This window comes from Athene noctua, unplaced genomic scaffold, assembly GCF_965140245.1.
Source record: "Athene noctua unplaced genomic scaffold, bAthNoc1.hap1.1 HAP1_HAP1_scaffold_162, whole genome shotgun sequence".
NCBI classification, from domain to species: Eukaryota; Metazoa; Chordata; class Aves; order Strigiformes; family Strigidae; genus Athene; species Athene noctua.
The window spans coordinates 184,888-212,849 of record NW_027437633.1 but is presented as its reverse complement, the minus strand read 5'-3'; the positions used below and the strand labels follow the sequence as shown (position 1 = coordinate 212,849).

General features: G+C 48.7%; 1 protein-coding gene across 1 annotated transcript in view; it reads left to right on the top strand.

Annotated features, from left to right (window-relative positions):
• The window catches only part of LOC141955369 (hydrocephalus-inducing protein homolog), a 96,466-nt gene that overhangs the window by 8,095 nt on the left and 60,409 nt on the right, over positions 1–27,962 (top strand). The window contains 5 exon segments of the mRNA XM_074895208.1: positions 3,145–3,279; positions 8,568–8,767; positions 14,614–14,738; positions 23,778–23,979; positions 26,693–26,864. Coding sequence (XP_074751309.1) covers positions 3,145–3,279; positions 8,568–8,767; positions 14,614–14,738; positions 23,778–23,979; positions 26,693–26,864 — 834 coding nt within the window.

Below are 27,962 nucleotides of genomic sequence, written 5' to 3'. Positions count from 1 at the left end.
AGGAGCTGAGTGGGAAAGTGCTCTGGGAGAGAGCATCGTACACACAAGGGTTTCTCTTGACACGTAAGAGTAAGTGTGCTGGAAGCAGAGAAAGTTCCGAAAAAGAAAGGTGTAATTAAAGATACTGTTCTGTAATGAAGAAGAAGATGTGTATGTGAGAGGAGGGCAGGATGGGCAGATGGACGTGTACGTGAGAGCACGTGAATTAATCCCCCTCCAAATCTACCAGTCTTGTTGGAAAACAAACAAGGGGACAAAAAAATCTGTCAGGGCATGTTGCAGGTGGGGGAACAGCAAGAGAAGTCAAAGTATATTCTGAGGTAACGGGTTTTGACAGGGACATGGTTGAAAATGGAAGACCCTTTGGCAAAGACAGTTTCAGGGTGGTCCCTCAGTTATTCCTGGAGAGTCCTGCCCCGTTCCTGGCCTGGTTTAGCTTGGGAGTACTGGAAAGAGCAGCGTGGGTCCCCCTGTCCAAGGGACACCCTTCATGGGGTCCACACTGATTCTGGGCACTCTTTGCTGTAGGTATCCTCTTTCCTAGTTTAAATGTGCCTCAGTTTCTCTTGGTTCCTATGGCTCTGCTTTGTTCCCATTAAGTTTTTGGGCTTCAGCTGCTCCGTTATCCAGATGGCACTTCAAAATATTTGTCGTTGCCAAGTACCAGCCAACAGGCAAACAGTCAGTTTGCTCTGTTCATGCTTCCTCGAGTGGAAAACAACATCTGCATCAGCATTTCTGCTATTCCCAGTAAAAAATAATAAACTTGTGCAGCTGCACCTTGTGATTTGTATGCTGTGTAAAGGGGAGGCAATGTGTGAGCTGTTGATTTTTTCCAGAAGGAATTAGTTTTGAAGCTAGTAAGTCCTCAGCCATTGGACAGCTCTGGTGGAAAAGCAAGATCAGCTTTAAGGGAAATCCTTGGCATATTGAAGTACACAAACATAGAGATGATAATCCCAAGAGAGGTGCTTATATTCTAATTTTGTTGGCTTTTGGTGATGTCCAGCAACACCGTACTCTGTCTCAAAGTTTTCTCACCAGTTTCACAGATCCCTCCAAATCACGCTGACCTGTACTGCATGGTCGCCTGAGGTTGTCTGATCCATAAAAATCCAGCTAACAGCAAAGTGTATATTCCAGATAGAGGCTCTGTAGTCATTCAAATAGAGAAGTGCTCTGCTGTATAGTTACTGCTCTTCCCTGTGTGTTGTAAAATTGCTTTTCTGTCTTCAGGCTGCTCCTCACCACTCTCAGAGATGTTCTCGGTGGCTTTTGCTGAAGGTCTTAGCTCGTCTCCCAAGGGTCTTGGTGACCAAAATGTTTGTCTGCAGTGTAAAATGTTCTCCTGGGTCTTGCTGTCCCAGGGCACTGCTGGGAGCAAAGGGTGTTTGGAGACGTCAGGACTGCCTTGGCCGTGGGTTATCGGGCTCGAGCGGGTGGTGAAGAATGAACCTCCATTTTGCCCAGGCCTCACGTGGGTTTGTTATTTATCAGTTGAAGCTGCTTGTCAGTCAAAATTGCCTGTTTTAGACTTTCTGAGATGAGATTTGGTGTTCAGGTGTTGACATCAGTGTGCTAGAAAACACCTCTTTGCTGTGTCTGTGCTTGTGGTATCCCAGAGGGCAGAAACCTGCAGCAGGGTACCTGCCTGGACTCCTGGCTGTGGGGAGGAGTGCCCAGAAATCTGCCTTGCCTGCACTGGCAGCTGCCTGGCTACAGGCACCAGGCAGCAAGAGCCTCCAGAGAGCCAAGAGTGGCTTTTAACAACGAAACCACACCGTGAGTCAGTGCTGGTCACGTATCTCAAGGCAGAAAATGCCTCTGAAGGCCATAATTGATAGGCCCAGCCTGGGGGGCTGTGTGGCTTTCCATCATTTTGGCAAGTTGACCGCTCTCATCTTCTGCATCAGCCTTTCCTTGTAGTGTATTTGGCTTCTCCCTTGCTTCTTTACAGCCCGCTCTAAGTTCCCTTAAGCCATCTCCTTGTTTCTTGTCTCGTTGTCTTCCTATGTTCCTCCTTTTGCTCTCCAGGTTTCCTTTTATTCCCAGTAAGGCCACAGTGTCTGTGGTCTCCTCTTGCTGGTCTGCCTGCGTGACTGTAGCAGTGCAGCTTGACTGCCCCACTCAAACCCAGTATGTTAGAAGTGAATTTCTTCCTCCCCCCAGTATAACAGGTGCTGTTTTGCCTTCGGGTATTTCATCCCCCTCCAGAGGCGTGACTGCTTGGGTGTGTGCAGGCAGAAGCCCGCAGGTTCTTTGGGCTGGTTGATATGCTATTGTGCCCTGGCAGAATGGATTCCATCCTGGTGTATTCCTCTGTAAGGAACTGAAGGCATTGATGCCTCAAACATTCATCGACACAGAAAACCTCCAGGACCAGCTGTGGCCTTTGGATTAGTCTAAGGAACGTCACCTGAGGGAGCGGGAGTGTATGGAAGGCTGCACCCCCCCACTCCCTTGTAGTTGTGTTGACAAATGCCTTATGTGGACCTCAGAGGGGGGGAAACTGAGTGAAACCAAAAGTTTCCCCTCGAGCACAAAGACCGCTCATCACTGGCTGCACTGTGTAAGCCCGGTACTGTGTGGCTCCATTGTGTCAGCCAGACACCATGCTGGCCTTGCTAACGGCCTCGTGCCGTCGCCATTGAAGAGGCGGCAAGGCCTGACAAGAGGTGAGCATTTCTGCCCCAGAAGCAGAAGTGTGCTAACCAGCTGGTAAGATGAACTGAAAAGGGGACAGAAACTTTGTTGCGTCTGCACCCACCAGCCAAGATGGTCGGACCTGAGACAGCACTGGATCCAGGGGTGCTGATCCGCATTCCTCTCCCTCTCCCTCTCCCTCTCCCTCTCCCTTTGTAAGACACCACATTGCTTATTATCCTTTTCCAAGTTTAAATTGTTTTCTACTGCAAGTAAAACATTTTAACCGGTCGCTTGGTGTCGTTTCACCTTAATTTAACCCAAGGGGATCACAGAACTGTTGCGACTCTCTGGGCTTCCAGTCTGGGTTGTGACAACCTCAAGAGTTAGAAGTGCTTTGGAAAAGTGGTTAAGGAGGGATGTCCCCAGGGCACGGCCAGGTATTTTCTCCTCATGTTTCCGTACAAGTGGCAAAATCATAGTTTCCTGTCTTCCCTGCAGGTTCCTCGGCTGGTGAAGGTTGTCTTGGAGCCATCGCCTTACTTCAAGTTGACCAGCCCCAGTGGTGTGTGCTGTAAAGTAGCACCTGGCTTGTGTGCAACTTTCCACATCCTGTTCACCCCGGAGGAGAACGAGGTGAGACTGGAGGTCCAGAGAGGTCGGTGCCTTCAGTGTAAGCTGAACCTGCTGGGCTGGATTCAGAACAGGGCATCTGCTGTGGGTTTTGAGGACTGTCCTGGTTCCAGTGGGGTTGTCCTGGATCTAGAACCAGGGGAAACTCCTTCCCCATGGGGAAGATTATGCTCTCATAGGCTGGAGGCTCTTACATGTTTCAGATCACTTTTGTCCTTCAGTGATGGAACATTTAATGTCATGTCTGCTGGTTTGAGAGATAAGAGAGTCTGCCGTCTGTAGTGGGGCGGCCTCCCGAGGTGTTGGTTTCTGGTATCTGTCCACTGCTGTGTGATTATGGGTTTGCTCCACTAACGGTAGATACAGAGGTGTGTTTAAAAGTGACTTGTTACTTGGAGGACCTAAAGTGAGCCTGATCAGAGGGAGGACTGCCACCCGTGGAAACTGGAGTCACCTTAATGCCTCGCGTGTTGGCCACGGTAGCGAGACAGCAGAACATTATGTCTGAAGTCATGGCGGATTTTACGCACTGGTTAGAGCCCACAGCCTGCTGTGGGGTCTGCTCCAGGCTGTGGTCGGGCAGTCTGCAGCTGGTCTGTTAGGATGCTGTTAGCTGCTGCAGCAGGGACTGACGGGCTGTGCTTTCCCTCCCTGCGCTTCCCTGAGTGTTCGTGAGGGAAGATGCATGTGGAACTGTAGGAAAATGGCAGGGTGGGGTATTGATGTTTGACCATCTCATCCCAACAGTAGGGGTTTAATTATTGTGGAAAATACTAGAGGAACAAATAGATCCAGAGAGCTTTTCTGTTTCCCATCGGGCAGCCACTTCCCTGCCTCACCCTGGACTGGAGCAAAGATGGTGCTTTTCCATCCCCTCTGTTTTCAAGCCTTGCAGCTGGGCTGTCCCTGAGGACACTTGTCTGTCTGCGATGCAGCTGGGAGGCTGGGGCAGAGGGAGCGCTGTGCAGGTGGCAGGGAGCCAGCCGGGCACAGGCACACTGAGCTCTAGATGTCCCTAACTCGGCAGGAGGCTGTTGGGCTGCAGGTGGCTTTGAGACATCTGCCTGAACGAGCACATAGGGGAATAAACGGGCAGGTACAAGCTGCAGGCAGACACGTTACCCAGAGCCTGCGCTGTGGCCGTCACGCGTGTTACTGTGGTGCTCTGTCAGCTGGCACCTCTTCCATGCCAAACGCGCCGTGCCTTTGCTTAGAGGTTTGCACGTCAGTGCTGTGGCCCTGGCAGGTCTGATTGTCAGTGCTGTGATGTGAAGGGTCAATACTGTTATCTGGAGGCTTGTTAGTGCAGAAGAATTTAATACCTGGCATGGATGGGAGGAAGCACTGCAGGGAAACAAGGACAGGCAGGCTGAGTCCTTTCACCACCATTCTGCTACCTCTTAGCACTGTCCTTCGCATGGCTTTGTTGGAGAGACGAGGCCAGGGGACGGCTTTGAGCCAGCAGATGTTTCTGCACCGGGCCAGCGGTGCAAGATCTCTTTGGGCGTACCTGCTTCTTCATCTTTCACTTGCTCCTTAGATATAATTTAACACTTTGTCCTATCCTCAAACAGCACAGATATAGAAAACTGAAGAGAAAATGCCCTGTGGTCCCTAGCTCCCCATGCTTGTGAAATAATCTGTTCCTTTGGAGGGATGAGAAATTATTTCACATCGTTAATATTTAGGGTTAAAATTCTGTTGTCCTAGGGCAGTTCTCCAAACTACTCAAGTGACACAAGAGCTTAATCTCATTGAGGTAGGCTTTGCAAAGTACACCGGTGTCTTCAAACTCTGATTTATTCATATTAATTAGTGTACTTTTGGGGGGTGGCAGAGGTATATTGGTGCCCGTGAAGGGCAAAGTGCTGCTCTTCGAGTTTAGAAGCAGCAGAGCAACACGTGAACATCACCACAAATACAAGTGGGGTGAGAGAGCCCTCAAGAACCCCCATGTCCAATACTTTGTCCCTTGTCTTGCCCTTGAACTGGCGAGTGTATGGAGCAGGGAGCTCTGCCAGCAGAGCTTCAGTGACACTCCGGTGGTTTCTGGTGCACTGGGGGTTGTGCAGGGCATGGGGAGAGGGATGCCTGCTGCTCAGCGAGGAGCACGTGGGGATTTATACAGCTGAATCAGAATTTTGTACGAATTAAGCATTTTGTCTCATACTTGATGGAGTGTGGGGCCAGCGAAGCACCAGAGTGCCGTAGCTCAGCTAGAAACGCATCAACAGCACAGCCAGGAGGTGCACGGCGCCTTGAAAACCCCTCAGCAAAGAGGCTTTGGGAAATGGTTCTGCAGAGCCGCCTGCGTTGGGCTGGCAGTGGCTTGCACGCAGAACACCTGTGTGTTAGTTGTGGAAGGCTGACGAGCGCTGCCTTTGAAGAGGCTCTGCCCCTCTGCTGCTCCATCACCTGCAGGGAGGGTGGATAACCCCGTGATCTGGGACGCAGGTACAAACCCCTCTGCCAGGGCTGGGCACTCCTGCTGTGGAGCTGGTTTGAATCTGTTCTTCCCCGGGGTAAGTCTGACTTCAGCAAAGTCACTCCTGATTCAAGGGAGTAAAATTGCAGCTAAGCCCTAAATAAAAGGACCATGTGAGTTGTTAGTGGCTGAAATGCCACGTGCCATGTAGCGCTTGCTTGAAAAATGAGCAATTTCCTATTGTCTTGCAGTCATTTGGGAATGTGCCACAGGATGGGACTGTCAGAAGGTAAATAAAGAGCTGACATGTCTCTGTTTATTGGCACTCTCCTTAGAAATAAGAAATGCTAATCTTTCTGTGGGTCAGCGTTTCCAGGTAGTTACTCTTGCTGCTTCTGTTGTACACATTTCGGGTTTAGGGCTTCAGCTGCACGGTGTGGGTGTTCTCGTGCCACCCTGTGCTTGGGTGTCCTTGCGTTATGGTCTGACAGTCTCTGCCTAATTGGAAACCATCATGGAACTGACTGGCAATAGACAGGAATACCTACCTTTGTGTGTGTCCTTTGGCTTATTAATAGATTATCTTAAAGGAAGAAGGAAGCAAGAAGCATATGAATACATAGCACAGCTTATTCTGTTTTGTCCTCTCGCTCTTTTTGCTGTAGCAATACAATATATTCAAGCAATACGCGTTCAGTCTGTAAGGTTTGCCAAATTCACTACTGTTGCTCAGTGGAGACTGAATTAATGCTCGTTAATGTGAAATAATGACAGGCTGATGAGTTATTGCATTACTGAAATTAGAATTCAGTCGGGTGCTGTTAGATGTTTGGTAGCACACTGAAGCTATTCCAAGTATCCTTTTAAGATGACTTTTGAGGGGAGGAAACGGGCAGAAAATCAAGGCAAATGGCCCTGTGCAAAATGAACCTGGAGCCAAGTGACCGATTTCAAAGCCTGCTGTGAATTGGTGGCTGAGGAAGGCAGGAGAAGGGCCACCCTTTCTCATGGGAAGCTGTCTACATCCTCCAGTCTCTCCTCTCTTAATGGCCCTTCTTTTCCAGCCTTTATGATATCCTGGTTTCAGCAGGGAGCTTTCCCTGCTTGACTTGCTACATTACTTTGTGCTACAAGGATCTCTTTGCAGTTGTCTGATGCAGTGAGTTCAGTGAGGTATTTAGGGTTGGTTTCACAGCAAAACCGCCCCCTGCGTTTGCTGGTGTGCTGGGCAGTGAAGGTTGCTATCACTGTGACAGTAATTAACGTTAACCTGAGCTTGCAAAGAGCCTGAACTGACACCTCTGAGACACAAGCAGTTCTTTAATTTCATTGGGTGCGAATTCAAATGCCAGTGGTGATACTTCGCAGGCCAGAGCTTGTAACTTATTGCTTCTCGAAGGTGAATAGGAGAAGAGGAACCATTGCACAGTGACAGGTGTTTTCCTTGAAACTGGGAGAGGAGTTGTATGAAGGATGAAGTTGTATTTTCATGAAAATCTGTAGACTGAAGCTGGTGGGTCTAAAAAGAAACTTTAAAGTGTGGAAGCGATGCAACCCCTCTCTCACCCAGGCATGTTTGTTTAGAAACCTGGATTGAAACCGTCTAAGGGTTTGCAGTTGCAAGGTAAAACAAGGCTGTGAATTGGTTCCAGCTGTACCCGTAGACTGTAAATAAATGCCTAGCAGAGCTGGTAAGGCAGGGCAGTGCTGCAGTGGAGATCTGCAGCCCCCATCTCCTCCCACGGGAGGGTTATTCAGCTTGCAGATGCTCACAGGACTGTGGGTTCACAGCAGCCTGCACAGCCAGCTTCTGCCTGGCACCGCTCTTCCCTTGGCTTTCCCCCGGTTTGGCCTGAGGCTTTGTTCAGCTTGGTGCAAGGTCCCATTCTGGTGGGTCACGGGGCGTGGCTGAAGGTCAGGGCACTCTGAAGAGCTGAGTCCAGCCTTGTACGGGATGCAGCGTCCCAGGGCGTCCCTGGAGAGGGGGCTCGGCACGCAACGTGCCTGTGCATGAATGGCGAGAGGCAGTTTGCTCTCTCAAGGTCATGGTTGTCTCTGAGGCCAAATCCTTGTTGCTTTAGCCTTGCCTTCATGTACCTGAGATTAGGCACAGGAAGAACTCTTTAAGTTGAGTGTAGAGCTGGAATAGGCTGCTGAGGGCAGGGGTGGAATTGTTAGTGCTTTTAAGTACTTGTCAGGCATCTTGCAGGAGTAGATTGGGTGTAGAGCTGAGCCAGTTCTGCGGTTGGGAGATGGATCAGCTAGCTTTTTAAGGGTGTGTGACCCCAGCCTTGTCCCTATATTGCTCTGGGAAAGGGTAGGAATTACACACTTACCCTAAACTCACCTGACATTAAAACAATTCCCATGTCCAGCTTGTTAAATATTTCACCAAAGACTGAGTGTTGGTCGTGCACGTGGCAAAGTCCTTTTGAAAAGGCACCTGAGCATCCCCTCCCTGGCCAGCATCAGTGAGGTCACTGTGTTGCTGGGATTGGAGCTAGTACTGTGGCACAGCTGGGTGCTTAGTGGAGCCTTTGATCAGCTGCGGTGGGGATGATCACGGGTTCTTGTTACTGCTGTAATCCCTTCCATGAAATTTCTCTATGTTGGTGCCTCTGAATCAAAGTATCAGAAAATTTCGTCAGGTTCTGCCAGCTTGCTGTGAAAGCAGGTGAATCAATGGGATTGTTTCTTCTTTGCAAGTTAGCAGCCTTGTTCACACTACAGGAATGAAAGGTCCTTAAGGTAAAAAGCCCTTTGACGTTACTGGATGCTACTGTTAGAGTCATAGAAACCAGCAGTTTTTCTTCTGCCATGGGATGGTACAAAATGCACTGTGCTGAGATTGTTTCTTTCCCTGCAGGATTATTTCCACCAGCTCACCTGCATCACAGAAAGGGAAAAGTTTATTGTGCCAATCCGAGCTGTAGGTGCCCGAGCTATCCTGGACTTCCCTGACCAGCTGAACTTCTCCGTCTGTCCAGTCAAGTACAGCTCCCAGAAAACTCTGCTGGTTCGCAACGTGGGTAACCGGGAGGCTCGCTACCGCATCAGCACTGAGAGGTAAAGGAGCTCATCTTCTTTGTGCAAAACACTGTTGCATGATAACACGGTTGGTAACAACAAGGAACCAGAGCATCTGAGCTGCTGTATTGCGGCTGTAGCTGGAAACGGGCAGGACATGTGGGTTTTGCTGTTGCTTGTAGTGTTTTAAGTATGATGGAACCTGTGATAAAACTCTGCGTGCTGCAGCGAGGTTTTGTACTGCAGTGGTGTCTCCAACAGAGCATCTCGCAAGACCGATTCCATTAGACTGAAAGAGCACATGACGGAAGGCAGCCTGGCTGCCCTTGGGCTGTGTAAGGTGCTGCGTGGCAGGCGACAGCTCTAGGAGCTCGGTTCCTGTAGGCCGAACACAGTGTTAAGAGATGGGCAAGCTGTGAGCTGGTGAGAGACGTTTACAAATTTACCAGCAGCTGTGTCTTTATATGCAAGTGCCATTAGAAATCGTAGATCAAAGCAATTTGTATTGAGGCCCTGACAAAGGCCAGGAACTTTGTTTTCCAGTGGGTTTGGTCTGGTCCGTGAGACCAAATATTAAGTAGAATGAGCTTTTAGGTGGAGATGAGCAGACACTGGCTTAAAAACTGCACCACAGCCCCAAAGCAGCATGCTAATGAGGGCACAGGCAAATGATGCAGCCAGTGTCTGGTGCATGGGTTGGGGGCCTTTTCTTCTAGAGCTTTATCTCTCCCAGATTTCCTGGAGAGTGCTCCAATCTGTAAGTATCCAGCTTGCAACCTCCTGATCCCGAGTGCCTTCTGAAGTGGTTCCATACCAGTGTCGGCCAAAGACAGCCATGCTCTGGGAGGCTGCGAGCACGTGGTGTTCCGGTGGTCCTGAATCAAATGCCTGACATGAGTTGTGTGGTGGACAGCCTGTCCTGCTCCTTCTGGTCTCAGAAGACAGCCCCCGGTTTCCCAGTTGGCTGAATGGGAGAGGGTGATGCAGCTGCAGGGAAACTGGTTCAGTTGGCTGGTAATTCGTGGTGAGTTGCTTGGTCCCGGAGGTCTTGGTGTAGGAGCTGAGGTCAAGAATGCAGCAAAGACCAGCGGTCTGACTTGGTGCACCTGAGCTGCTTCAACTTCTTCTCCAGGAAAACAGGGCTCAAAAGGCCAGTCTTTACTTTTCTCTTGTGAAACATGAGGGTTCAAGAGGAGCTTCCACCAAACCCTGGCAAGGCTATTTAAGCAGGCTTCTAGGATGCTGTTTAAGGACGCTGCTTCTTTTCCCTGTGGAAACACGTAGGCAGGAACTTGTAAATCACTGCACAGTTTTTCTCTGGGATTTCCAGATCTAGCTGTTGCCACCAAAATAAATACTCAGTAAAATCTCAGTAATCATCTTTTTGCAATGGACTCTCCAACTCTCCTATTGAGTGATACAGCACGTCGAGTCCTCCTTGATACGGATTTTAAGAGTTTCTGAGCTTGAGCAAATATTTCCGCCCAGATTTGCAATAAAGAAATGGGAGGCATTGCAAATGTTTTATTTCAAACTACACACAAAAAAGTTCTGAACAACTGGACTGCATGTGTACAGGGATGGGAAGCTGATATGATTTCCCTTGTCGGCTGAGGGCATCTGCCATCTCTTCCATTTCATGATAAACTTTTGAAAGCTGCTTTGAAATTTCAAACAGATGATTTAAATCTTTGAATATAAGTAGCATTTTATTCTAATTAAGTTGCCCTGACTTTCATTCAGATTTCTTTTTAAATACTCTTAAAAGAGTATTTAAAAATACATGCATGTGAGAGGAGGAGGAGGAGGAGGAGGAGGATTAGTGGAGTAGAAGGGAGTGAGAGATCTGTCTAAGCTTATAGATCCATCAAGTGACCTCTGTGTCCTTTATTCTCTATCTAAACAATTTAAACTTGTGTTTTCTGGCCTGAGCATATTCAGGCTCTTGCCCATTCACAAGTCAGCTGCAGATGCCACCATTTCCTAGTCCATCGTGCTGCTCATATCACATTTCCTCGCAGCTTTTCTCTGGATTTCCTTCTCTGTGGCATCAAGCATAACCTGTCTGCCTTCACCTTCAGTGCATTTTTCAGCCCATCTCCAGTCCTAACCTTTCCCCTCAGCTCTTGCATCTGGTCACTTCGTGATGACTTTCCCTGCCTGTTACTCATTTATCTAAAGGCTTTGATGTTTTCTGTTGTGCATTTCCCTCCAGGGAAGAGCTCTTAAGTGAAGCCATGGGGCCAATTCAGCATCCTTCTGCTGTTCCCGTTTGGAGCTCTCCCTTGCCATGGTTTCTACCAGAAGCATGGCCGCGTATTTGATCACTTTTCATGGAGGGAGAAAACCACCAAAGCACTCCCTGTTATGCAGTCTGGCTTCGTGCTCTCCTCCCTCTGCGTGTCCATACCCAGCTCTTAGCTGCATAGCATGGTAATAAAAAGTAATAATAGTATAAATAGAGAAAGTCTCTTCCTGTTGTCTCATTGTTAAGGCAGGATAACCAGTTTCTGCTTCATGACATTCACAGAGATAAATGTCATTCCAGTACATCCGAGTTGAAAAGGGTGTCTGGAAGCAGATCTCAGTGCAGCACTGCCTTCTCCTGACATTGCTGACGTTGTGCTGTGCCATGCTATGGGGCTAGAGGGGATCAGTCTGAGATAAGATCCATTTAGGAATGTCCCCACCAAGCTCTGAAGGCTCAGGAAATTATCCTGCGAGGCACAGTGCCTCGAGCCCCCTTGTATCCCTCCCTGTAGTACCCATACGCTATATGGAGGCGTGAGACTGGCGAGTTCCCGTAGGACGTGCAAAGACCATCCAAGGACATGAAAATTGAGCCTAGGTGCAGTGAAAGAGGGAAATACAGACCTTGTGTGATGCTGACAGGATTTTTTAGCACAGAGATGGAGTCTTGGATGCTTTGAGTGTAGCAGACTGGGTTTACTGGAAAAGATATATTGCTTGAGTTTGGTTGTTATACCGTTACTATAAAATAATATATGCCAAGATGAAACTACCTTTTTTTTTTTTTTTTTTTTTTTTCCTGCAATAGATCTTAGTGGACAGAAGAGGCAGTTCAATCACCAGTAATTTTACTGTCTTCCTTGGGTTTGGAGGTAGCTTGTAATGAAATCTATTTTCCCAAACTCAAGTGATTTTATAAGGCCCCAGTAGACCAAAGAAAGGTTGGCTGCAAGAGATAAACATGCCACGGCACTTGAAGTATATTGCAGCCTCCTTGCACACTGCGTGTGCCAAAGGTGTGGTTCAGGAGAACAGGCAGCATGGTAGTTTGAGAGCCTGGGCCACAGAACTGCCAGCTTTATTCACTTGTCAGTTGTATTTCTCAGTTCTGTCAGGAGTATTTGGCCTTTGGTATCATCACGGGATGCCCAGCTGTCAAGATGGGGAGCTGTTGCCTGGTGAAAGTAAGCAAGATGTAAATGCCAAAACATATCATGATGAAATTGCTTACGAATCTAGTGTTGCTTTCTTTCTGAAGGGCAGTAACAGGCAAGATCTCGGCAAGTACTGATGGGCAGGTCTCTCCTAAGTTGGTGTGGCTAGATATGTTTATACAAGCTGCATAAGGGACTGCAAGGTGCCATTGGGAGATCTGGACATGTGAAAGTCTAGATGTCGTACAACAAAGCAAACCTACAAATGGACATAGTTACAAAGCATGTCAGAAGAAAACGAGCTATTAAAAAGCCTCCAAACCTTATCTTTTCTGTCTTTCAGGAGCAGTAGTGATTCATTAAAAGGGTAGATCTAACAGGATGCAAATTATCCCAAAGAACAGCTCACATTTAATGGGTAAAAAGCCAGTGTCTATCCCGCTAGTGCCATCTCTCAGCAGTGGTTTTCATTTGGCTGTGACAGTGTGTCAGGGATGTCTCCTTAGCATCTCGTCTGTAGGCTGCAGACAACAGCTTAGTGATGGTGACTGAAATTCAGGGGAGTTAAGTTAAACCATGGAGCTTGCATCTTTGGGTCTTGGAGAACCAGGTCCATGTGAGGGGTAATGAGCTCCCACTACAGCAGGAAGAGTTGTCTCATGGGTACGGCGTGGGGTAGGATGTAGGACAGGCAGTATCTGATTTGTGCTCCATTTCTCAGCCCTGAGAACTGAGTCCTGAACTTGGCTGGATCCTCTTCTGACAATTTGAAAAGATGAAGGTATCTTCGGGAGGGTTATTCCCATCCATCTGAGGGCAGGAGTATGTAGACATGGGGAAGGAGCAGGAAGGTGATAGGATGGGAGGTAGTGCTGAAGTGTTGTCCAGGATCCCCCTTAACTGGCAGCTTTTCTGTTCTGGCAACATTTCTGAAAGAAAAAGAAACAAAAAACAAAACCAAAGAAACTCCAAAATCTCTGCCTTTCCCACACCAGGCAATGATCTCACCCAAGCCCTGGCAGAGACCTGCAGCAGTCCTGTCAGTGACCATCAGTGCGGGTGCAGGACCGTGTAGAACAGCCCAGTTCTGAGGCTGGTGGTGCCTTGTCTTTCCTCCTCTCTCCAGAGTCTCAGGCCCAGCACACAAACATTGCAGGCCCCGTGCTTCGGTGGCAATGCTCTCGTGGTTGTAATGGGAGCAGGTCAGGCCCCTAATTGCAGTGACATCTCCTTAATGAGCAGAAACTCCAGCAATTTCATCAGCTGTCACTACTTATATGAACAAAGTTCAGCTTGCGCATGGCTCCAGTTGTTCTCAGTATTTTTGTGTGTGTTGCATTCTCTAATCATGGTAAAACTCTCCAGAGCATGTTTTTAAGGTGACGAATTGACCACCAGCAAAGCATTAAAAGCAATAACTTTTGTTTTCTAAGTGGGGCTGTAGAAGAGCCATGAAGCCCAGCTGCAGAAGCATGTTACACCTGGCTTGTCCCTTTGCATTAAAGCACTGAGGTTTGTGTCTGTCAGCCAAGAGCTGTTTACCTGGTGACAAATCATAATTGCTCATATTAAATCCAAAGTACCCCAACACATTTTCATAATTATTTCCAGTGCATTGCACAGAACTTGCCTGGTGGGCCAAGCAAACAGTTACCGAGCTTGGATGACAACCCAGAGTCCCAGATTGCAGTGCTTGTGAATACACAGAAAAACCCCTGTTAAACCCGCCTTGATGTGCTCCTGGTAATGGCACTTCATGTAGCCGGGGGTTTAACGGTTCAGGCTGTACAAGGGATCCTCCTGCCGTGTCTTGTTTCCATGTCCTTGTATCGCTCTAATCTGCGTTTGCACTTATTCAGCCTTTTCTGATTGTTCCTTTTCTTAGAGCAGCTTTCACTGTAATGCTGACGAAATGCACCCTTTCTTAGGCTAAACTAGGATGTTTTCAAGGTAAAAAAATGAATTCTGCAAATTAAATCATATTTGTTCTCTGGTCTTCAGAAAGACACTTATTCTCCCTCCTGTCTGATTGCTAGGCTGCAGTCTCACTGGGACAGGTAGTGCCCTGACATTTGCATCTCCTGAGGTGGAGTTTATAGGTGGCAGGAAAAGAGAGATTCCCGCGGAAGTCAGTGTCAGGTTGTGCAGGCAGATCGCTCTCACCCTCTCTGTGCTCCTCAGAACCCATCCTCTGGCTGTATTGCCAGCAGTCGGACTCCTGAGCCTCCCTGCAGAGATGGGGATGCAGAGTATGGGGGAGGTGAGGTCGTTTGACACCACAGGATGTTCGGAGAGCCGGATCTCTTCAGAAGTGAGAGTCTGTAGTGCCATTTCTGATCCTCTATGTTCTGTTTTTAATGCTGGCTGTGGTTTGTTTGCTTCCTGCTTGCCCAATGAGCTGAAGTGGAGTAGGCTGCAAAAGGAGTGTAGTCCCCGGATCGCCCACAATAGCCCTGATGTGTCTCTTTCTCTGCGTTGCAGCCCCTTCTCTGTGGATCCCTCCATCGGGACTCTTGGGATTGGTGATGCCGTGCAAGTGACAGTGGAGTTTCACCCGCTGAAGACCGGGGATCATTCCGGTTCCCTGGTAGTTCACTATGACACAGGTAAGTGCTGGGCACTGCGTGGTGCACGCTCTCTGCATCCTTCAGAACAGAGCCCCTTCTAGGCAGAATAACGTTAAACTTGCTTTGCAAACTACTTCTAAAAGTTTTTCTTTCAAAACCTCTGCACGTCTCAGTGCTTAGAAGGGAGCAGTTAAAGGGCAAAGGCTGAGCCTGTTCTGTGTGTCCTGTGTGGCTGTGTGCTGGTCCATCCCTGCTGTCAGCACGGTGTTCTCCCCCCAGCACGCCCCATGACAGTCATCTACCATCATTGCCCGATGTCGCAGCCACCTTAATTCCCTCTCCAGGTGTACCTCCCCTGTCCTTTACCTCGGGGAAAAAGTGACAAATAGTGTCACTTTAAGAGTAGGTGGGAAAACCTCAAGAAAAGGTGTAATGTTAAAAGGCTTCTGTCTGCCTTGGTTCAGCAGAGGTATCTCGTGATGCTGATCAAGACACTTCTTCAGTTGCCTGAATGCATTTGGTGTGCATTTTCTCTTGCCTGAAAGAGAGGTTTGTTTTGTCCCTATTCCTGAACTTCATTCCTGGGAAGTGTCATGTCCTCACCTAGGTGCGACTGCGATGCTTTAGCCCAGCAATGAGCATTTTATTGTCTTGAGTTTGTGGAAGTTCTGTAAATTCTCTTATATCTTCCAAATGCTCTTTGCAGCCTTCTGAATTATCACAGCTTTGTTTAATATTTTTCAGTCAGTGACACATTCACAGAAAATTTATGCTCACTCAGAGAAGCTCATTGGTTTGGGTAACACTTTCTTGACAGAACAACTGACATTTCAGAGAACGACAAAAGGTGCCTCATTTGTATGCGTTTAGGGAACCTATAGGATAAACTTCAGAGGGATAGATCTTTTCCTGGGTTGGATGAGGGCTAACAGGGCGGTGGGGTTTATACCATGTGAAATGGAAAGTGCAATTGAAGAATCCAGGGCCGGGATCTTCACAGCTTGCTTGGAAAACCTGAGCCTTGTTCTTAACACCCGATCCCTCCATGGGTAATCTTTGCCAAAGTGATTTTCATGGACAGGCCACAGGGACCAAACTATCTGCTGGCTCTGGGATGGGCAACCTCCCCGTAACATGGTGCAGCTGCCTGGGAGATGAAGGCAGGATTTGTTCCTGCCTGTCAGTACGGCGCTGCAGTAATTTTTTAATAAACCACAGACTGAGGAGAGCAAGGAATAATTAAGGGATTATTTCTCACACTTTGCAGCATACAAAGAAGTAAAAGGCTGCTGAGATTAATTGCTGAAGTGAAACCGAAGCATTTAATCAATCAATCTTAAAAGCCGCTTGTTTTAGGCGTAGTGCAGAGCACCAGACCGTGTTACCCAGCCTGGCGGGGAGAGCCCTGGCTGCTTTGTCCTGCGCTGTCAGACTCCCTGCGACTCGCATACAAAAAGCAGCTGGGCTGCTCTTTCAGAGCTGCCAACAGACTGTTTCTTAAGAAGCGGAGGCACTAAGAGCAAAATATCAGTGTAGGGTGTTGGGAGGCGTTTTCCTTGCTTTACTGTGTGTCTGTATGGACTTGCTCACAAGTGGCAGTAGTTCTCAGTGAATCCCACTGGTTTTAGTGTGACTGATGCAGGATCAGGTGCGTGTTGCCTGGCTTTAATTTTAATTCAAATCTGTCCCTAGCATTGCTTAAGGAGACACGAAGCTCTTCCCTTTGCCTGCTATTTGGCTGATTAGAATTGTGCCTCCTTTACACTGTCCTGGTTAGGAGTGCAGGTGCTGTCCCCTGGACAGGCTGTCCGCGTGGTGGTAATTGTGTTGCTACAAACTTTACAGGTGAGTGTGAAGAAAATGTCTTTGCTGCTAAGAGCATAATGATTTACAGTGAAAATTTGATCTTCACTGCTTTACATGTCCCAGCTCCTCCATTTCCCCCATGTACATGGGTCTGGGTGTGAAAAAGCCCAGCTCATACTCCATCTGGGAACGTAAACGTGTTGGGATGCTGAATCCTTTTCCTTGGCTGAGCAGGCTTACTTCGGTAACGAGGCCACCCATGCAGGGGCTTGGCGGTGTGTTAGTGGTCACTGTACACATGCAGGACACTCATGAAATCCCAGCCCTGGCTGTTTATTGCTGTTTGAGGCTGAACAAGTAATGGTAGCGTGGACGTGCCAGCACCTCTGAACATCTCAGCTACCACGAGGATAAAGCATCTGAGAAAACACTGCCTTGTTGTGATAGTCATCTGTGGTTTGGCTTTGGAGAAAGCAACCACCTTTGCAGAGCTCTGTTCTCTTTCCTCTAAGAACCGCCTTTCGACCAAGGGTCTTGTCATCTGTCTTGCAAGGCTGGCATTGCAGTCACTGAGTTCTAGGAACTCGTTTGAAAGTGAAATGAAAATCCTATTGATTTAGTCTGTAGACCAAGTCTTTTCCTTCCTCTTTTTTCTCCTTTGTAAATTCACTGATGCATGTGGACAGGCAGCAGGGTTTAACTGAGGTTTAGCCCTTGTTGTGCTGCATTTTCTGTTCCTGAGATCACTCAGACAAGTTGCTGAGTGTTCTCAATTTGAACTGACTTCAGCCGGAATGGAGGAGGCTCAGTACTTGCCTGAGCAAACTCCCTACCTCGGTACATACTTGACTCGTCCCTGTATTGTGCAGGATACCAGGGTGGGAATACTAAAACCAGTTTCTGGCTTTAATCTTAGTCTTGTGCCAGTGTTTACAGGGGCTCTGGTGCTTCTGTGAGTAGCGTTAAGCTACTGTTGAGCTAAATTCATGGCAACAGACCGTGAGCTTCTGACGCCCACCGCTGTGTGCCACTGCCACTCCAGTCTGCAGCTGTTCATCTTCATGCACTTCTCCGTTCCTTCCACACCAGGAAGATTTACGGTAGCTGCTTACAGGTGCTAAGAGGTGGGGAAATCTTCCGCTTCCTAAGCAACAGCCCCTTTTGAATCCAAAGCTTCCCTGTAGTGCTCTAACTGCTGCAATTCTTTTTTATTTTGTGTTTAGTGCTGGCAGATGGTTAGAAACTGACATTATTCTGTGAGTTTTTAAAGAAGATCTTGTTTCCCGTGTTAGATCCTAAGGTGTAAGCCAGACTGATGCTGTACAAGAGGCTTCTCTAGATTTTCCTTGAGCTATGAGGCATTTAAAAACTTTGCAAGGGGATTTTTCTTTCCGCCTGTCGTAGGTGGTGAGTGCATGTTGTGCTTTTTTTTCCTTCTCTTGTGAGAATTCCCAGCAGTATGGCTGGTTTCTGTCAGACTTTTATGTTCTCGTACATCTGCTTCAAAGGGAGTGGAGGGAGTCGTATATTGTAGGCAAAAAAGGTGTAAATAGGAGTTTGTGCAATTATATGTTGACTTTGCATCTTAACAGTAGCAGCACTGCAACAGACGGAGGGTTGGTAACTAATACTTTATACAGCCGATTGGTTATATGCTCTTATAGTTCAAATCACTTAGATTGATGGGTGAGTCTAGTTGGTCTCCAGAGTGTTTGTCTCTATCAAAACAGGTAATAGGTAACAACTGTTTCCTGTCTTTGTTTCCCCTTTCCTAGAGCTGCTTGTAGTAATGAATTTTTCTCATGCTGTTTTTGGTAAGGTTGTTCTGCTCCTTGCAGAGTATGGCCCCTCTCCAGGGCCTTGTGTTTCAGGAGAGCTGATTTGTCACTTTGAGGGTAGATGAAGGGGAATGAAGTTTGTGCTTCATTTGCTTGAGGTTTCTTTGCACAGCTTTGTAGCTCCACAACTACGTAACACCCCTCTGAAGAAAACCCCTGCTCCAGCAACCCATGGAGCTGACTGCGTGAGCACAGACTGGGATGTATGTACTAGGAGGGTGGCTTGGAAGTTAGAAATCTCCTTCTGGCTGTTTTGTTCATCCTCAGGCATGCACAGAAACAGACATCTGCGTGACGCTGCATACCCCATTTTTAGCACGTGAAAGATTTCTGGAAGAATGTGGTTTTCATCTCTCTGCAGGTCATCCTTGACCACAGCTTGTCTACTCTTATCATCAGTGGAAATCACTGACGTGTTCTAAGTGTCATTACCGGTGGAGGTGTTTCAGGACAGAACTGAACATTCATTAGCCTCCTTTCCTTGTGGATCGATCAGCATCTGCTGAGAAGCAGAAGCACAGCTTGAAGGGTGACTGATTTATTAGGTGGTCTATTGAGCATGTCTTTGCCAGGCAATCAGAATGAAAGTTCCTGCACCATTTTCCCCATGGCCAAAAGCAATGTTTCAGCCAGTCGGGTACCCCAGCGTGTCGTTACTGTGGTAGCAATAACGATCAAAAATAGCCCGCGGCATCCTGGGTACGCGGCAGTGGTCTTCCATCCTCTGACGGTTTCATCGTCCTTTTCAAAACATTCTGCAAAGCTCCTTCATGCTGGGCAGGACAAAGCCTCCGTGCTGGCTTCTGGATATTCCTGTGCCGGAGTATTTCATCCTGGAACCAGGCAAACAGTTCTTGCTAAGCACGGTGCAGAGGGGTGCTGGGGAATGCGGTGGGTGCTCGGTCACAGAAGGATGCACAGCGGGAGCCTGACTGCAGGGAGATGGCTCAGCGTGCAGGAGAGCTGTGTGAAGAGCCTGCAGCCTGTCCTGTGGAGCACTGCTGCCTGGTCACTGCTTTCCACCTCCCTTTTCATCCCCATCTGTTGTCTTATGGCTCCTTGCAGGGCCTCTGGGGTAGAGACCCTCTGCTTTCACTGTGCTGCGTGGGCTCAGTGGGTGCTTTGCTGAGGCCGGGGCCACACTGGGGACTCTGGCCGTTACAGCAACAACTGTGGGCACGGTCATGAGGAGGATGCTCTGAGCTTTGTTGTAGCCTGGGAGTGGTTCTTTAGAGACACCTGTGTTGCCAGCAGCAGTTATTTAGTGGTGAGGTTTATAAAGGAGTCTGGAGTAAATAACGTGATGGTTTAATGACGTCTGAAGGCAGCTCCTGAACACCGCCTCGGAGAAGCACTTGCAAATGACTGTCGCTGCTCCATGCTTTGCTCTGGGGCTGGAGATACAGGCGTGGGGACGGACAGACGCCTTTCTCAGGCCGGCGGAGACTCAGCGCATCCTGTAGGTGAAGCCATCAGCTTCCCAAGAGCGAAACAGCTCAGAGGAGCGCTCCTGACTCTGATCTGGTGGTAGCTCTGTGGGAGACGCAGCAAAAGGCACATGGTGGGGCGGCTGGATCAGGCTGTAGGTGACTTCTCCAGCTTTCCAGAGATCGCTCGGCCTGGTGAGGTGACTCGCTTCTCCGGCGGTGAAGTGGTAACGGAGACCTCTGCACGCTGCTTGAAAAACAAGAATATGCCGGCAGTGGAGGCAGCTGGGTATGATAGCAGGAGCAGAAGAATTACTTCTCATAGGTCGATATGGGGGTACAGTCACATCCTTTTGAGTGAAGAGCTCTCCTTTCATTGCTTGCTTGTATTTTCAGTGAAAAAGCAGCAGCAGGAAGGCACTGTCTTCTGACAGACTGGGCAAATGAAATTACACTTGCTTTCCATGCTACCTAAATATTCCAAATGTGACTGTCATTCACTCCTAAAAGATTTACAATCCAAATTCAGAGAGAGAATCTCAGAGAGAAACCCAGGGTTAGAGGAAGAATATGTCGTGGTGAAGACAAAATGCATCAGGGTGCTGTTTTGTTTCTCTTCAGTCTAATCGATCTGGCTACCAGCTTCCTAATGTTTAGAGCAGTATCAATGAAGGAAAGTACCAGCTCTTGGATACTAGGAACGTGTTCTTCATCAAACCTGAAATTTGTTTCAAAATCTTGTTCAAGGGCTTGCTCATCTATCCTTTCTGTTTAAGATCAGTTTGTACTGCTCTGAAAATTACTCCCTCTTGTACCAGGATGCTTGTGTAGTATTAGAAGAATTCAGAAAGATGCTTTAGCTCTTCTGTAAATTCTCTCTTTGTCTGTTTTCCTGCACAACAGGAGTCCCACAGATTTCTCACTTCAAGATAGTGAAAAGTTATCGTGGTGTGCTGATACGTGTGTCTGTAGCCATGTGGATGGATGCTGGGATAAAACACAGAGGTGTTTCTGCTGTGTCAAAGAGCACCACTCAGGAGTGCACAACCTGAAGCATCTGTTCTGCTGCTCTGTAAAAAGTCTAGCGTTTAATTTCAAGTTCAGGCATTGCTTTGTTCAGGTTGCAGAGTGAAAGCTGTGTCCTGCCACCTGTAGGAAATGTATCAGAAGCATGTAAGAATGAGAGAGTTGACAGTCTGCAATAAGATCACGTTGTGTAAATAATGATAGGGCAGACACATCTAGATTCAGTAAATGAGCTTTCATGGCAGCCAAGCATCCCAAACCACACACCATGGACACTGCCCTGCCAAGTGAAATGCCTAGTGCTATGTCGCTGTTACAGTACAGAGGCGTTTATTGAAAAACAGCCAAGAGTCTTAAATGAAACGTCACATCTGATTTGACACCCAAGACATGAAGCCTGCAGCCACCCGTAGCCAACCCTGGCCGGTCCGCTCTCCGTGTCAGCTCTTGGGCCTGGCAGACAGATCCGTGGCTTCCTCCTGACTCGCTGGCAGCTGTGCGCACTCTCCTGGACCCGGCGATTTGTGGGTGTCTGTATTCAGCACGATGCCAAATGCTCTCTGTGGTAGAAGGTGCTCCGGCAAACCCTCCAGCCTTCAGAAGAGTCCTCAGTGCCTGCAGCCAGGAGGGCAAGGGTGACTGCATCCCCAGCAACTCCCCGCGAGAGCAGCAGTAGGGGATGTTTAGCAAATTGTGTAGAAACAGGCAGTGCGTATGCTTTCTCCCTCTCGGGCTCTGGAGTTAGCATTTTTCTGTGCTGGAGGCTTTATTCTCATCTCTGTTGAATAGCTTCTGATGCCTTTATCTTCTAAGAATTTGTCCGGTTTCTCCCTGGATTTGCAGCTGTTAGCCTCTACAGCCTCCTGTGGCAGTGTGTTCCAAAGGAAGGAATACTCCCTGGAAAAGTACTGCCACTTTTGTGTAATTTCTGTCTAATAACATTATTTCAGGCCCTCAGGTTCCTGTTTTATGACAAATAGTGACAATTTTTTCCTTATTCACATTTCCCAGGCCATCCATGCTTTTACAAACCTCTCCCATCTATTGCCCGTATGATTTCTAGGATGAGGAGTCATGGTCAATCTTCTTATAAAAGCTGCTTCATACTTTAAATTGTTCTTTCTGTCCTTCTCTATTTAGCTTGAGATGCTTCAGCTTGTTTTTTTGAGATCAGAACTATACCCAGTATTTCGAGACGCACGTGGCCATGGGTTTAGGCAGGGAGACGATGATAATTTTCATGGTGTTTATTTTGCAGTAGTTTGTCATCTTGATCGTTGTAGAGCGCTGGCTCGTGTTTCCATAAACCCAGGCTCGAGGCACTGTGCATGTCTCCCATTTCTTGGCTCCTGGCTCCTTTGCTTGCCAATATATGCCAAGGATTCAGTGGAGGGAGAGGCAGTGCTCATAAAGCATACCCGCCTCTGTAACTCTCCTGAACATCAGTCATTTCTGTATGCCAAGTTGTCCATTATAGAAAGCAGATTGTCAAGTCACTGTAAACATTGCTGCTGTCCTTGCAGCATAACTCTCATCTCTGACCACAAATCCCTACCACTCCATACTCCCTTAAGAGCGGAGAAATTGAGGCTATACAGGCATGAAGGCTGGGTCCTCTGTGTGTGGAGATGAGTGAATGACTCTGGAGAACTAGTGTTTTAAGGGTGAGTCAATCCCCAGTGCCCCCCCAAAAGAGGGGGCTCCTTTTTTTTTTTTTTTTTTTTTTTTCCCCTGGAATGAGTGTGATTCTGCTGTGTTGTGTCTGGCTTAGGATTTCAGGAGTGCACCCAGCACAGATCCAGTGCTCTCCCTGTGTTGTTGCACAGTAGCACTTTAAAGGCAGGTCCGTTGGCTGGCTGCCTTGCTGTGACCTGTGCAGGGAGGAGGAGGCTCTGCCTTTGCAGAGGGATGCTCTCCAGGCTACGGCCAGGCTGCTGCACTTGTCCGTTGGGGCTGGCTCTGAGGCTTTAAGCACCACTCCACAGAAATGCCGTTTCTAGAGAGCATGTCTGATGTTTGCTGTTTGCTGAGTCTCACCTGGGAAACACTTGCCTGCAAGAGGAAGAGTGAGCTCGGTACTGAAGTTTGATCTCAGTTGACTGCCAGGAGTTACTTGGCTGGGAAGAAGGAAGGTTTGAAAACTCTGGAAAGGAGGGAGCCTTTGGGAGTCTGTTTGGGAGGGTGACGTGCTGGCAGGTCCTCCAGCAAGGCCCCCGTCGTTGGTCAGTTGATGTGCACAGCCAGGGACACTCTCCTCTTCAGCGGGCTCTGAGGTGGAAAGCAAAGATGCCCTCGCTCTGGTCGTTGAACGGCTTGGGAAGACGCAGCGTAGACTTGCAGACTCGGGCATAAGCAGCAGGGTCCCGGCTGAGGAAATGGGCTTGCAGGGCTGTAATGGGCAGGTCGGGGTGGGCTGTGCCCCACCAGTCTCTTCTTGACACGTGTTCACAAACCCACAGCAAGTGAGGGCGCTGCTTCTGCAACACAGTGAAGCTCTCTTCTGTGTCCCATCCTGCCCTGGGCTGTCACTTGTTCCTCTGAACCTCCCTTTCCTGCCTGCGTGCCCCCAGGCATCTTTGGGTGTCAGCAACAAGGGACCAGGAGAGACACAACGCTGGGCAAGCCCTGACTGAGGTGGGACTCCTCAGAGTCACCTGAACGACTTGGATGCAGAATTCTCTATGACTTGAGTGGGATGGCAACCCAAAGGCCACCTGGGCACATCGGAAAAATCTCACTGTAAATACTGTCACCTTGGGGATAGATCTCTACAAATGCACCCAGAAATAAGGTGCTGACGGTGGTGCCATCCTCATTCTGTACACGGGCAGCTGTCAGGATGTGATGAATGTGCTGATCTGTGGAACTGCCAATACAGCTAAAAGCTGTAAGAGTTTATTCTGTTACTGGTGGTTTGCTTTGTTCCTTGTACTTCCATCAGCAAGTGAGATGAGCAAAGACTCCCCTGTGCTTTTTTCCAGGTGAAGATACTCACACAAGCCTCTCTGGAGCAGCTGTAGATGTCAACATCGGTCTGGCCAGGAGCTCCCTGACAGTTGAGAAGACTTACCTCACGCTGTCAAACCACAGATCTGTAGTCATCCACAATCGGAGTGAAATCAAGGTCCACTTCCAGTGGAAGGCTTTTTCAACTCAGGAAGAGGAGGATCATCAGAGGCTGAGGTTCGTTTGAAAGATTCATTTCAGTAAGATACACTGCCCAAGGGTAAAACTAACATGTGGCCTCAAGAGGTGTGGTGCATTGAATGGTTTAGGGCAAGTAAACCATCTATGGCATCAGGTTAGGTGTCCCTGGGCTTTAGGGTAATGGAGCTCAGTGCCTCGCATTCCAGCTCCATCCATAGTCCAGCTGAGGATGGTGTTTTGTGGAGGAAAGGTTGATTGCAGTGACTGGATTCCCTCAGAGAGCAAATTTGCATTTTAGGGAGCCCCAAACCACTGATATCCAGAGACCCCTGGGTTATGGGGCGTCCATGAGGCTGAGGAAAGTGTCAGCACTCGTTCCCTGGGACTGCACTGAGTAGCAGCACTTAACATAGCTGCAGGTAGCATAACTGTTGTGATATTCACTGCAGCTTCTTCCACTCCAGCTTTGGTAAGGTGGCAGGCTCCTTCTCCAGGAATGTGCAGGGTAAAGGGCTGCGTTGGCCCAGCAAGTTGAGGCCGTCCTGCTGTAGGATGTTGAATTGCCTTGCACTGTCCCGGTTTCCAGCACAACGAGTTATTTCTACCCTTCCTCAGAGACTGGGGAGAATTTGGAGGTGAAGGGTTCCGCAGGGAAGGCAGGGCAGCACGGGACAGAGCGCGTTTGGGCTGCAGCAGCCTGTGTCTTCATGGTGCTGAGAGATGGGGCAGGTTCTTCCAAGGGTGTCTGTGGTGAAGCTTTGACATTCCCCTTTCAGGCAGCAGAGACACACTTATAGCCCGGGGGGATGAACTGGAAATGACACTTAAAAGTTTGGGTGATTAAGGGAATCCTTGTGGGACTTTCCAGACTTGCATGGATGTGGGACTTTCCAGACTTGCATGGATGTAGGTGTGTAGGAGTTAGCTCACAGCTGATCAGGAAAGTGCCTTAAACTGGAGCACTTTCTAAGGGCTTCTGAGCCAATAAAGTTCAACATAATTAGGTCAGAAATGCCTTGAAGGCCAAAACTAGTTTTCCACTGTTCTCTATTTTTAATTACACAGTGTGTGCCTTCCATGCAAGCTGAATGTGTTGAAAGAAAACCTCATTGCCTTCTCTGGGTACTTGCCTGGACCATTCCTTTACCGCTCTCTCCTCACCTGCCTGTCTCAGATTGGACCCTGAGTGATCCTCTTTCCCCTCAGAAGCAACCAGGCTTCCCCACAGTTCACTTCAACCTGATTCATTTCCAATTACATTTGATCTCATGCCAGTTTATGTCCTGAGTCTGACCAGGACGTTCTGTTCTTCCTCCTTGCAATCCCAGGGATGGTCATAGCTCCAGGGCCACTGTCCTGCTGCCAGAGAAGCTTTAGAGATCTCAGAGCAGAGAGGACTTTTTCCATGAGAGGAGGCAGTGCAGGACCCTGCTCTGGGCTGTGACCCCAGAAGACCTGGATCCTTTGGTGTATCCAGGGGTTTGCTGTGTCTCCCTCCTGCAGGACTTTCTGGGATGTAATGGTGGAATTATTGTCCGCTGATGGAGGTTGAGCTGGGGGTTGCTCATCGGTGGCGGGAAGCCCTCCTCACGCGCAGGGCTGTAGGTCAGCCGTGGAGAAACATTCCCCACTGCGCTCCAGGGGGGGCGAGCCAAAGCAAGTGCTTTTGGTGCTGGTGCCAGCCTTTGCCCCAGGCTCTGTCTGTGTACAGCTAGTAACATCCGTGACCGTATTTCCGTTGGAACTGTATTTGAATTTAGCTGGGTGATGATTGCTATCCTGGTTTTACTACATTGCCTTGATCTGCTGCTACACATGGAGCCTTCCACTCATCCCCCCAAAGTTGTCACCTGCTGGTTCTTCATGGCCGGGGACTGGAGTGTGCAGAGGGGACAGCGATATGCCAGCTAGGAAGCAACTGCTCTGTAGCAGTGCTCCCTTATCTCTTGGTTGTGATCTTTAAACTCTAGAATGATTTCTGCTACAGCTGCCAAGTAAGGGAGAGATGAACTGCGTCATAGCCCTACAGAGATGGCCAAAAAGAGGAAAAAGATAAGGTGGTTCAAGGCCAGACGTAAGGGTTTGGATTCAGAGATGCTGGTCCAGACTTCTTTAGTGGGTGATGCCAGGAAAAGTGCCTTCCCCTCTCAGGGCCTCTGTTTCCATGCACATATAGACATTGGTCTCACCGAAGTGATGCAATGCCTGAATTCATTGGTTTGCTTTTACAGTGCTCTGGGATCCTCTGGTGAGAAGTGGTATAGGGCACAGAGAGCACATTTAGCTTGCTTACCCCTGCAGGTCCAAAGGGGAAGGAAAAAGGAGTGATGCCAGTAGCCTGCAGCTGAAACCCAGCTGCGTCTCCCCTTGCCAGTGAAGCCCTGCAGTGGGTGCTCCTTCATCTTGATCTGGCTCCCCCAGGCAGCTCTGTGGTAGGAAAAGCCAGTTGGGGTGGTCGGTGGATTCTCCATCAGTTGTGTCAGAGGCTTTGAGCCAGGAGGCTCTCGAGGGCTGCCGGCTTTCAGAAACCTCTTCTGAGCTTGTAAGCATGGAGTAAACCTGCGTGCCGTGGTGGCGGCCAGCAAGTGATAATCTGACCCGTGTGGGACCCCGTGGCTTGGGGTCAGCCCCTCGCTGAGCTGCTGCTGATCCTCCCCGAGCGCTTTGCTGCCCCTGCGCTCACACGAGTCTCTGCAAATATGTTGCTCATTAAATTATCTGCTTGGTTCATCTCTCCCCCTGGCTGCAGGCTGCAGAGGCAGAAAGGGGGCAAGATGGATCGTTGTCTGAGGGAGTGCAGGGTGGACTCTGCTCTTGGAGAACGCCTTCCCCTTCTCTCCTGCCCCTTCCAGAACCAGCGGGCAAAGGTGCAAGGAGACTCCATGCTTTTCTCCGACGATGTGTTCAGCCTTGAGCCAATGGTAAGTGATAGCTGAGAACCTCCCTTCCTTCTCCTCCCTGGCTGAGGTCACTTGGCAGGTCCCTGTGTCAGCTGGCTTGATGGGCCAAGAGATAACACCAGGTTTCTAGGGAGGCTGCGAGAGCTTGTTGGAAAAAGCATCTCTGTGGGCTCCTGGCAGAGCGAGAGGCTGCCTAAAGCTGAGCTCTGCTGCAAGGGCTATAAATTAAGGGCGCTTGGTAAGTGTCCTTACACTGTTGAGAGCCATCGATAACGATGAGTAAGGGCACAGCTTACACATAGTGTGTGGGGATTAACAAAGGACATTAGAGCGCTCTCAGTTCATATATTGACCTGAGGAATGAAATGGTCCTCTGTGGAAAGGAGGCCAAATTCAACCCAAGTTTGATCAGAGAGATACCAATCTCTTCATATAATCTGGACGGGTACCACGGCTCAATATCCCTTCCAGTGTCATCTGTGAGCCTGGACACAAGGCTGGCAGGTTTAAACGGACTTCCTGAGTTTCATGGCGCATAGGTACAGACATTTTATTGCCTCTTCTGTTTATGCAAGCAAAACCCCATATCCTGCAATCGGCCAGATCCCTGGTTCTGAGTATTTGCATGGTCTGAGATGAAGAATGCCCACTGTCCGAGCAATGTAAAATCCCTTTTCATCTTGGAGTAAATCCTAGGATAATCTCAACCTCTTCTTCCTTTTAAAATAGGTGAAACTAATTTATTTTTTTTTTTCAAGGAAGGGGATCATCTCCTCTTCTTAGTTGTTCCTATATCCCATATAAGGCTGAGAGCCACCAATGTTGGCACAGCGGCAGTTTCACACCACTGTAGCTGACAGCAGCAAGATGTGACCGAGAGATTGTGTCGGAGCAGTGGGAATGTTGTAGAGAGAGGGAGCTGATCAGCTGAGCATTAAGACCAGCCTGTGGTGTGTCAGAGCTGATTTTGGAGTGTGCCTCAGGGCTCCTGCTGCTTTACAGTCAGACTGTCTCTACAAGTAGCTTAACCTGCTCTTAAGCTCCTGAATGCTTTGAGGTGAGGTCCAGAAGTCTGGCTGCCCACAGCGCCGAGTCCTGGCGCTCCATGTAGTGACATTC